General features: G+C 42.0%; 1 protein-coding gene across 1 annotated transcript; it reads left to right on the forward strand.

Annotated features, from left to right (window-relative positions):
• The first annotated feature begins 222 nt into the window (after positions 1-222).
• On the forward strand, positions 223-9,876 carry LOC135540058 (ERBB receptor feedback inhibitor 1-like). The gene is given in 5 exon segments (XM_064966383.1): positions 223-449; positions 5,223-5,422; positions 6,051-6,133; positions 6,771-7,571; positions 7,574-9,876. Coding segments are annotated over 4 exon segments (1,395 nt in total). The 5' UTR covers positions 223-449; positions 5,223-5,270; the 3' UTR covers positions 7,933-9,876.
• The last annotated feature ends 2,300 nt before the right edge of the window (positions 9,877-12,176 follow it).

Raw genomic sequence — 12,176 nt, forward strand, 5'->3', positions numbered from 1 at the left:
TAAATGTATCATTCTTAGTGAAGCCTGCAAAACACATATATCCGCATAAATCACTTTAGGTATGCATATACATTATTCATGTTAAGTGAAACATAAAATCTTCATCAGTAGTCGACTATGCAGGTGTTGTGTGTGCAGGCCGTTAAATGGAAAGCTATGTCTTTAAGAGTTGAGTGAAAGGCGGAGCCAGAGTATATTCTTGTAGCGTGGTGGAGCTTAAAAGAACATCACTCACAACAATAGTATTATTGAGTAGTCTCTCAGAACATAAAGAATAGTTACTGTACCAAATGCGTTGTCCTTTATCTCTCCTCAGTACAATAGCAGACTGAAGCTTGTAAATTGGGCTATACTAACGTCTACCGCAAAACACGAGAAGTAGAACTGTCGCCAGAAGAGGATTCTTAACGTTTCTACGTAACAGTTGAGGAAAACTGCGAGGTTGTAAGGTGAGCTCTGAAAAGATCTTGGTTTGCAGTGACATGTGTATTTATTTATTTGTGTGTGTTTGTGTGTGTGTGCATACGTGTTGATGACGGCAGCAGTGATTGATGCAATCTCTTATCTCAGCCGGTACATTGTATCATACATTGTATCCCTCCGTTATAATATCTTTATTATACTGCTATGCCTTTTCATACGAAACAATACACTACTATACAATATGTTAATCTATTCAAGGTTGGAACAACTTGTTCTCCCCGTACAGCTAAAATTAGGTCTGCGCTTTTAATTCTAGTATGTGACTGCGATTTGGTTCTTTATCGAGACCAAATCAGTCACATACTGGAATTAAGTATAGAACCCATGCCATGTGAATGTAAATACAATACCGAAATATAACTGTATTGATTTGGGGTGAAAAGTTGATAGTTGCATATCGGTATATTATTTGACGATATGTATCGCAATATTATTTGAACGATATCACAGTTATTTTTGCGCTAGTCTGCTGTACCTGCACCAAAACTGCAGTATTTTTTTTTTCCTTTAGCTTGCTCTCCATCTCTTAAAATCTTGAGCCAATATGTTTTCAGCACTTTTATTTCCGTGACGGATCAAAACTCGTTTTCTCATGGCTCTCTTGTCCATGTGCAGCAGACATATAGTGAGCAATATGTTTGGAACATCGAATCGCAATAATCACAGTATGGAATAGCATTCATACAGAATCGCGAAACCAATAAAATCACTATACCTATCATATCGGCAGCTAAGTATCACGATAATATCGTGAGGTCCCTGGCAATCCCCAGGCTTACTGACGATGTCAAGAAGTGATGGATCCTTTTCATCAGTTACTTGAAATTGGGAAAAACGTATATTATGGAGTGAGCCACATACTTGTAAACTCGAACACTCAATCTTGTGAAGCAAGGGGGTGTGTGCACTGTTTGCCTGCAGCACAGGTAGAGCGGGTATGGTTGCTCGGGAAACCGCTGCATGGGTGTCGTAAGTGGGGTGTGAACCTCTTCTTTCTATGTTTTTCTGTGCCTAATGTCGCTGTGTATAGTAAGGTTATGTCCCGAAATGTCACCATATAGGGCTGTGGCCGAAAGTAGTGCACTGTAGGGAAAATGTGTGATTTATCAGATGTGCACAAAGTTCTCATGTTAGTGTGTAGCATACATGGTGTGTAAAACCCTTCCCCCTGCCTGGAGTGACTGTGCTGTGCTCGAATAGGCCTGTGTATTAATCTTTTGATAGTACGCTATGGATGTCAAATAGAGCTGGTGATCATCATCACAAGTGTTTACCACACCGCTTGTCTTCCCACAACAACAAAATCCTCTGCTCTTTGAAATAATTTGCCTGCAATGTTCCCATTCATTATTTCTCCATGACTACCACATTTGTTTAATCCTGGTGTTGCCTCTAAATATACTAGTAAACTGTGATCAAACGCACATCCCTAAGTGGAGTGCAGGGCCGAAAAAGGTTGGTATAAAATAAATGGACGACTGTGCTCCACCACGTACCTTTACACAAACAAACAACGTTGAAGTGATCTAACGAAGGTTCTTGCAGGACCCAAACATTATTTTTGTGTGAATAAAGGTACATGGTGAAGCTTATGAATGTGTGGGCTCTCTTTATTTTATGCCTCTAAATAAACTAAATGTAAACTATGGTTAACCAGTGCCAGGATGAACTGTTTTTGCACCTGTTGCCAGAGGAAGTGCGAGCCTCTCAGGGTTCATTATCAAGGATCAAGTTGCGTACTATCCCCTCTGAACTGAATCCTGGGCAAGGGATGGGAGAGATGCCATTCTGGGCAATTTGGCCTGAGCTGATGTCCTGGGCTGTTCCAGAGCTTTGTTTCCGAATGACCAGCTGTCTGGGCAGCACATCAATCTGTCCTTTCTCTAGAACTGCTGAGTTCTTAAAAGATCATGGATGTGTTCTTACTACTTGATGGATGGTTGACAATAGATAGATATTGTTCTGGCCATGAATGTATTGTACATGCAAACCACAACACGCATTGCCTGAACCATTCCTCCATATGATCAGCTGTAAATGGCATAGACTTCTGTGAAGTTATGGTCTCTATCAGTTGAGCAGAGATGACCCTTCGTCACCCAGATTAGGTCTAGCCACTCTACCCAAAGGAAGTCAGTGGCTGTTGTGTGATGCACTCATTCCCCTCTCTTTCTGGTCGCAGGTTCCTAATTAAAGGACATGTCCCCAGAATACATTTGGTCTGTATGTAGGGCAGCCCAGCCCCCAAAGTGACTCCTTTTAGCAACACTCTATGCAGGTTTTATTGTCTTCTCAGGAATTCTGCATTTTCTGTGTTGATCTTGCCAACCCCCATTGTCACACCTCTGAGAAGCAGAGGTTCTGTTGTGATTCCATCATGTGGGTCTGATATCTGATTGGAGGATAACTTTACAGTAATACTATTGGTCAACAGCTCATTTTGAATCCAAACAACTCAGATGCTTATAAAAGGGTATTCGATTAATTGTTCTTCCTCTTATGTTCCTGACTTGCTGTGGTGAGATACTTCCACTCTTTATCTCTCCCTCTCATGAGCTATGGGCCACGGCACACGCCATGGTTTCTTTGTCTCTCTCTGACCACGCGCTCTCCCTAACCATGCTTAGTATAAGTAAGGGATAAATGCCAATGTTCTGTACATTACCTTGGAAATAATGTACAATGCAGCGGAGTTCATTTTTCCAAGGCCATGTACAGAACGGTGGTGTTTATACCACAGTTGCCAAAGAAAGCACTCATTTACCAGTAGGAATACCTTTTTCGTTGATATTTTCATAAAGCAAATTCATACTTTCTCATCTTTTGGTTGCTCGAGATGCAACCCAGTCGTTGGTTCGACGAGTTTGATATTGATGGATGCGGCCCAGTTCTTTGTTCTGTTGACATGGCAATGTTCTTATTCCTTGCTTGCTGTTAGTAACCAACTAGTTACGGCTATACAGTCACAACCTCTGCAGCCAGAATAACTGCAGTTTATTCCGTTGTGTTTGTTTAAGCTGTTCAGCCCGCTTATCCCACAGTTGCCAAAGAAAACAATACTATAATCACATTTACCGGTATAAATAAAACATAATTTAATTTATATATGCAAATTCATACTTTATCATCTTTTGGTTGCCAGTCGTTCGTTCTTTATGTTCCATTGACATGCTCGCTGGCAACGTTCTTATTCTTTGCTTGCTAGCTGACAAACTAGCCAGCTAGCTACGGCTAACACAGTCATGAACTCTGCAGCCAGAAGCTAGCTAAATAGTTTGTTGCTAGCAAACCTATCAATATAATAAACAAACGGAAAAATCTAAGTTGCTGAAAACAGCTGGTCAAACTAGGAACGTGGGAGTATTTTACAGCATAGTGCCACTTGTGTCATGACTGCAACAGTAGGGACCAGAGAAATTCATGTTCACCAAGTTAGGTCATCAGACAAAAATGTCTCTGCACTAATAAATGCTAGCTAGCTGCATTTCTTTCCTCGTTAGACCTGCGTTTCAAATGTATCCAATTTCAGTTTGTGTGGTTCGTTTAGCTTTCTGTAACTTTGTAGCAAGTACAGTCTGCATGTGTAGGTGTTTATTGCGTCATGATTGCAAGGTGTCCCGACATTTTTTTCCAACTGTGCCGTTAACTGGTTTTAATGTCCATTCTAGAATGCCCTTCTAACAATCAGAAATGAGTATTCAACAATGCTGTGGTATAATGCGTTGTAACGCTTGTTAGTGCTTTATAACTTACGCTTTATGGCTTTTGTCAATACATTCATTTTACTAAATAACTTTTATTTAGAATTCCATTCTCAGACATCTCTTCATTGCCTATTACTGTAACTCTTGCATATTGCTAATTATCTTAATGGAGTCAGATAAACATTTTAATAGGCAAACTGCTTAATCTTATTCAAATCACGTGCGGTGTATTTACAATGTATAATATCATACTTATCAAATATTACTGCCCACTACAGACCTAAAACATCAATGTGTCGTGAAGGAATGACAGTTACTGGCCATTTCTCGTCTGACCTGGGATGAATGTTCTCCTGAAGACTGAATACATTGGAACATTTAGCTAATAATGTGCTGGTGTTATTTGTTTACACTTTGTTCTGCATATGACTTGATTTCCTCCCTCTGAATCTTGCTTGCATTGTTTAGTCAGCCCTGACACACATTTGACATGACTCGAACATCCAGGTCATCTGACATGGGGAGTGCTTGCAACACCAGGCTTATCTCTGTTTACAGGAACAGTCTAATTTAAAAGAGATCTCTTGCAGTCAGAGCTACCTGTCTGTTGGGACTCAATCAACACTCTGCTGTTGTAAAAAGACACTGTCATTGGTTTGGTTAAAAAGTCAGCCATGATGTTGGGAGGCCCCCAGATAGCATATTATGGCAAAATATGTACAATAGCAGAACATTTGCTTTAAAATGTAAAATCAGCCTCATGGAATAGTGTGAACGATAACATGAGATGATTATAAAACAGCACATGTTTTGCTTTTAAACTGGGTTTCCTTTTTTCTGACACTTGAAGAAAGCTTTTAACTAGAGCTGTTCTGATATTGACTGTAAAATACAACCGCAGAGGATTGTCTCATGCTGGTGGAAATGTGTCAATGAACATAATAAAGATGATATCTAATTGTGCTTTTATTACTGGCTCCTGCCTTGGGTCCCCTTCACTTTCACTCATGTTCCTGCCTCTTGTCTGTGTTACAGGTCTAGCAGTAGCTGCCAGCTGGGCGAGCCAAGTGTTTCCTGGCTTTGATGCGACCCGATTGTGCCTGGAGCATGTGCACAGCGGGCCTGACTGCCCAGGAGATCTGTTTACCTGCAGACAGCCCCTTCCTGCGGACCAGTCACTGTCTCAGCATGGCTGAAGCCAAGCCCTCATGGAGCCACCGCCATGAGCTGGACAAGTAAGTCCCCACGTGAGTCCTCGGTTACAAGAAGAACATGGTTTATTAGTTCATAGATGCCTTAAAGAAGTCAATAGAACTCAACCAAAACATAATTGCCATGGAAAAGGGCTGTTGGGAAAGATCCCAAATCTACATTTAGGCTATTGTTTGTAACGTAGTATTTCACACTACGTTGACGTAAACAGAGTATAATACTTGTTTGAATGTTAACCCCAACACATGTTCATGTCATCTTCACCAATCAACTGCATTACTCTTAGAAACTATTTTGACTACCACCACCAATTTCTGTATGCTAACCAGCTTTACAAACGGGAGTTAGCATTTAGCAGTCACTTCTTCTAAACCTGAAAAGGGACAACTTCTAAATGTTATGCAGTGAAACAGGCAAATATATCAACATTGGACTTAAGTAACATTGTGGGCCTATTACAATACGAATATCCACTTTGTTAGGTCAGATTTGTAAAATGTGCGCCAATCTGGTCAATAAAGCGGTCTGTGTTCCCTTAACCGCATCTATATTTTACTAAGTGTATTCCTGCAGGGATGGTTGGAATTGCTATAACTACATGTACAGTATCTGGGACAATTACTCAACTATGTGCATCATACCTTTTTACAGCTTGTACTTCAGTATGGATCCAGCACCAACAGAATACAACTTTCGATTTCAGCAGCAGGTGCCACCATCGCTCAATTCTGAGAGTAAGTACTGGACCCAACCATTGTAGATTCTATGTTACCAACCACCACTTACACCCACAATCCTTCCTTTTGCCCTCAGCCTTATACACAGCCTTACAAGGAAGGATTTAATACCATGTCTCTGAGCCAACTGGTTGATGTTTACTGGGAGGTTCTTGTTTCTATAAGAATAGAGAGTCAGAATGCTGGCTACCCAGGATCTGCTTGAAGTTTATCCTGGGGAATGTTTAACCAATCATACTGTATATTATGTACATGCTACTTATGCTAGTTGTTATTACTCTTTTACTTTTTATTACTACTTGTACTTGTATTACTTTTGTATTTGGCATTTGATTCTTGACTGTTATTGTACTGCATTGTTGAGGAGCGTTAGCAAGTAAGTATTTCACTGTACCGTGTGCATGTGACCAATAAACTTTGATTTGAACAAAATGATGAGAGGAGAGGTGCTTTCAAGTAATTAAGGTGTGTGTCTCTCTGACCTCCACACTTCCAGGAACCTTTTAACCTAGGGACACTGCTAGGAGCCTGGCTAAAGTGAATTAGTGGTGCACTATGGTTGTAACTTTCCCTGGTAGTTACAAAATGCCAATATTTTGCTTGAATTGCTTTTCTAACCACCTTCTCCCTGCAGGACAGAAACATAGCCCTGGTGCACAGTGGTTACCCCCAAAGAAATCCCGTCCCACTCATCTGTCCCTGTCATCCAGCACTGAGCCCTCCACCCCTAGCCCTGCTGAGGATGACCAGGTGGTCCCTTCCTTCCAGAGGTTGTCTGTGTACGAACACTGCAGTCCCCCCAACACACCTAGCCGGGGGGCCAAACCCCTGCCGCCTCTCCCTGGGCGGGCAGACCTTTCCCCTGACCAGGCCATGGACAATGAGGTGGAGTTCTTCACCAGTTCAGATGACCGACGCTGCTTGGTGCCTGAGCAGTGTCACCCCAAACCCTCTGCCTTTCGCTATGGAGCCCCCAGCCGCAGGAGCTTCAGGGGCTGTGGGCAGATTAACTATGCCTACTTTGAGGGACCTGCGGGGCAGCAGAGACAACAGGAACAGAAGGAGCAGCAGCGGGTACAGGAACAGCGGGTACAGGAACAACAGCGGCAACAGCACGAGCAGCAGGAACAGCAACAGAGGTTGGAGCAGGAGGTGCGGGAGCAAGCAGAGCAGCAGCCAGTGTGTCCCAGACAGCAGGACCGAGCCCAGAGGAAGCTGCGGCGCTCTCACTCTGGCCCTGCTGGCTCCTTCAACAAGCCCACGTCGCTGCGCCTGCCCTGTCACCACCGCCACACTCAGGGCATGGACAAACCAATGGTGCCCCCCCGCGTGCCCATCCCCCCACGGCCCATCAAGACTGCAGACTACCGCCGCTGGTCAGCCGAGGTGTCCTCTGGGGCATATAGTGATGAGGACAAGCCCCCCAAGGTGCCCCCAGGGACCCTTTCTTGTCTCAAGGCAGCTCCCGTACCCCCAGCCCCAAGAGCCTCCCCTCGTACCTTAACGGTGTTATGCCCCCCACACAGAGCTTTGCCCCAGACCCTAAGTACGTGAGCTGGGGTTTACAGAGGCAGAACAGTGAGGGGTCTCCTTGCATCCTGCCTGTCATGGAGAACGGCAGGAAGGCCAGCACCACACACTACTTCCTGCTCCCACAGAGGCCGGCCAACCTGGACAAACCTTACCCGGAGAAGATACTCCAGGATGTGGACTGCCCAGCAGGTCGCAATAGGGGGGCTTCAGACCCAGAATGGGATTGTCAGACCAAGAGGAAAGTACAGGTGGATATAGTTTGACCCGGAGGAGACAAATTAGGGAAGGACTCCAGTGGACACGCGCAATCAACCACTGGGGACACAGTGCCTCAGGACGCTGAGGCTTTCAAACACTTACTGCTGCTTTAACACTGACGACTTCGGTAGTTTTTACCTTGCGACTCTAAAAACATATGGCTATTTGACGTACCATTTACAGTTACTGGGACTTTAGGAACTGCAACTACAACAAAGATGCATGATCTAAATGTGTTCTAACTATTGAGTGTGGGTAATATGTAACAATTTTGAATTTTTTTTATGATTTAATATTTTAGTACATTGAGTATATGTAAATGTTTTTCTGATAGTGGTGCAGTTAGCGTATAAGCTGCCTCAAGTTCTCAGTGGTGTGTGTCATGTATAGGATGTTTTGTGAGTTGTATGTTGTGTTTTTGATATTGCTTTTGTGTCTCAACTTGGGGACAAAGGGTCAGTAAAGCAATCATAATCTCCTATTGCATATATGAAGTCTAAAGAAGAGGCCAATGTATTGAAACACTTTATGAAGGATTCTCCACCCACATCCCCATTTAAACTCCTATTATGTATAAGCATGAATATAGGAATGCACATGTTTCCTGCCTTGTTGATATTTCAGTCTTACTCAGGCCACTATGTTTCTGAATGGAAGTGTATTCTGTGTTTCCCTCACTGGATGTGCACTCTGTACCCGTGGGAGAGTGGAATAATGGTATGACTGTCTCCAGTGGAATGTCTAGTGCAGTTTGTACTTTGTGTTAGGCGTGTGTGTGCGTGGTGCAACTGTGTTCGTGTTTTCCCTGCTGAGTTTGTGACATTTCTACCATATCGTAGAAAACTAGGTTAACAATATTTGTTACTGTTCTCTTCCTGTTTTCAACACTGCTGCCAAATACACAGTCGTAAAGAGAATCCTCCCTAACCCTTATGCTACTTTCAGTGTCCAGGTCATTTTGTGTTGCACAAAAATGTGCCTGTTGAACATATGTGAATGTATGATTTTCTTACAGTTTGGGCAGCTCAGTAGCTGGTCAAGCTGGGAGTCATTGTCTGTCACTAATTGTCTTCAATACTACCTCCCAATGACAATACAAATCAACATATACCCAAAAACCTTGTGGACCGTAATCCTAAAATAATTTGAATTGAAACTTCTAAATTAAAATGGAAACGGTGCCAAATATTTTTCAAACGCCCTCAGTGAAAATATGATTAAAATCCAAACCACTACTTCACTTACCATAGTCCATTTACCATATTTCAGAATTATAAACCGAATGACCGGACTTTTCATTTGACATTATTTCGACTACACCAAGTGATCGTGGCCCCAGAGACGTTGGGCTCACCTGATAACATAGACATATTATGCTTGACTGTGTGGGGCTTACCTACATGAAACAGACTTCCCTGTTCTAATGCATTCCTGCCTGACATGATTGCAGTGGGTGTGGTCCAGAGACTTTGGCTGCTGGCGGCCAGGAAATGATATGGATTTTATTGTAATAGATTATTCAAGAATCATAATGATGACATAGTGAATTTAGCAGGTGCATCGAAGTAACCCTGGACATAAATCATGGTGGTCGAATTGGATATCAGATTAGCTCTACAGTCAAATGGTCACTTAAGTACATTTTCCCTCAAAGGGAAAACAAACCGAGTAGAGGCCGTGTCGTTTTATATTTAATGTATAATACATTGTTTACATTGTACACTGATAGGTTATTTAATCTTAACCTATTCCCATGTCTTATCGGAAACAATGAAATCAAATGAAGACTAGTTCATCGAGAATAATTGACATCTGCTGTGGTGAAACAAATGCACTGGGAGTAAAGAACATGATGCTGTGTTTATTTAACATAAATACACTAGTCATTATGAATATTTGATCAATGTATCAGTCTTTTAAAGGGAAAAATAAAATGACTTATTTATGAATGGGCCTTTGTTCTGTCCTCTGTTTGTTGAATGGTGTGAGATGAACTCTGATTCAGCTGTTGGGCCTGTTTTATCACCCCCACCCACACCCTCATGCAGCGCCTCATTACAGCTGGCTGCAGTCCAAACACACAGCAGAGCGACTTATTCAGACAGACAGGTATACATTACCTTCCCCTTCCTGGTTGTAAGTATGACTCTCCCCCCGGCTACCTGTTGAGCAACTCAGAGGCCAGGTAACCTGGTTCCTCAGGTCTTCAGTGCTTCATGTTGCCTTGTTTCACTGAGTCCATAGCTTGAATGATGATTGGAAAAGTTATCTTCTTATTTGAAAAGATTTGTCAGTGCAGTTACTCATTTTTATAGCACAGGACAGCTCTGCACACAGAGCAGGACTGAAATCATTAGCCAAATCCAGTCTAGGGTGCGGTCACCTGCTCAACATTATTCTTATACAGTACATTGGTTATTGTCTCTGGAAAGGGTAGCTCATAACTTACCATTCTTTTTTTGCTGTAAGCATATAGTATGATGGTCTATTGACAGTGATGGTGCTGTGTCCTCTGAGAGGAACAAAAGGCAGCAGTGTGATCTAGGCCACCTGCCAGCTCTTTCACCTGGCTCTCGCTCAGGTGAGCTGCTAGGCAACAGCATGGACGGTGGCCATGGCAACAGATGGTGACAAGGGCTATCTATTTAAATGGTGGTCCCAAATGGGGACAGTAAAGCGCAAGTACACAAAATCAAGACGAAACAAAGAGCAATAATGAATCTGGTCTGTGCGACGCATTTGTGAATTCATGCAAGAAAAACGTACATTAACCACAAGAAACATCCCAAACAGAAACACGACAGGAATATGCACACAGGGGATGCACGGGTGTTCATTGTCTTAACCATGTTCTACCTCAAGGCTGACAAAGTGTGAGATTTACCCAATGGAACAATCTCCCACTTTTTATGGCTGCTTTTATTAAAATAATAAATCAATAAATAAATATATATCTAACCTTTGTGCTTTCGCCTGCAGATGTCTGTGACAAATATTGCAGTGTGGTTGCGATGTCTGAATGTCCTCTAATAAGTCTGCAGCAAGATTATAAATGTCTGGTTATAGTCTGTGGTAGAGACAACATTATGGCTGTTTTCTATCCATGTGGGGGAGAGGGAGGGGTCAAATAAAACAGAATTGATTTAAAAAGGGTCCATCGAATGTTGTAGTGTTTTAGATACAAAAACTGCCATGTTTGAATCAGACTTTCATCTATGTCTATACAAAGCTATCATGTTTGAATCAGACTTTCATCTATGTCTATACAAAGCTATCATGTTTGAATCAGACTTTCATCTATGTCTATACAAAGCTATCATGTTTGAATCAGACTTTCATCTATGTCTATACAAAGCTATCATGTTTGAATCAGACTTTCATCTATGTCTATACAAAGCTATCATGTTTGAATCAGACTTTCATCAATGTCTATACAAAACTGTCATGTTTGAATCAGACTTTCCTCTATGTCTATACAAAACTGAAACAACATGATCAAAGGAATAAACCGAATTCAAAAGATAAAAAGGCAGAGTGAAATACCAGCTTGAATAATGGATACAGTATAAGAGCCCAGAGAATATATCACATTGGCAGTACTGGCACAAAATGCTACCTGTCCCTCTACTTCCAATACGCTGTAGGCTATCAGCAGTAATGCCCAGAGTGAATTAACAGGAAAGGGGAATACCTGTCACTTGTACAAATGAATGCATCTCTGGATCAGAGAGGTGTGGGGGGTGGCTGCTATAATTAACACCCACTTCAACAGCACCCAGGGAACAGTGGGTTAACTGCCTTGCCCAGAACAACATATTTTACCTTGTCAGCTCAGGGATTCAATCCAGCAACCTTTCAGTTACTGGCCCAACACTCTAACCAACAGGCTACAAGCAACAGCACTTCAAACATGGGCAATAACGCTAAATGTCATGCAACTGAACATTGCACGATGTGAACTGAACCTATTGCATGACATTATTTCCAACATATTCAAAGAGAAAACAGTTTTTATTTGTGTTCTTTGTTATACTGTTATTTTATTATTGATGCTCTTCCCTAACTTTCTGAAAGCACATACAGTTGTCCTTGGAAAAAAGGATGTGTGCTCCCCCTAGCGCACATAGGTTGTAATTGCCACATGATATTAGATAAATATGAAAATATTACATTCCATTTAAAGATGTGAAGAATGGAAGAAAAGGACGCAGATGATTCATCTCGCCGTTTATTTAAATATTTGTCAAAT

The sequence above is a fragment of the Oncorhynchus masou genome, chromosome 5 (genome assembly GCF_036934945.1).
Source record: "Oncorhynchus masou masou isolate Uvic2021 chromosome 5, UVic_Omas_1.1, whole genome shotgun sequence".
In the NCBI taxonomy this organism is placed as follows: domain Eukaryota; kingdom Metazoa; phylum Chordata; class Actinopteri; order Salmoniformes; family Salmonidae; genus Oncorhynchus; species Oncorhynchus masou.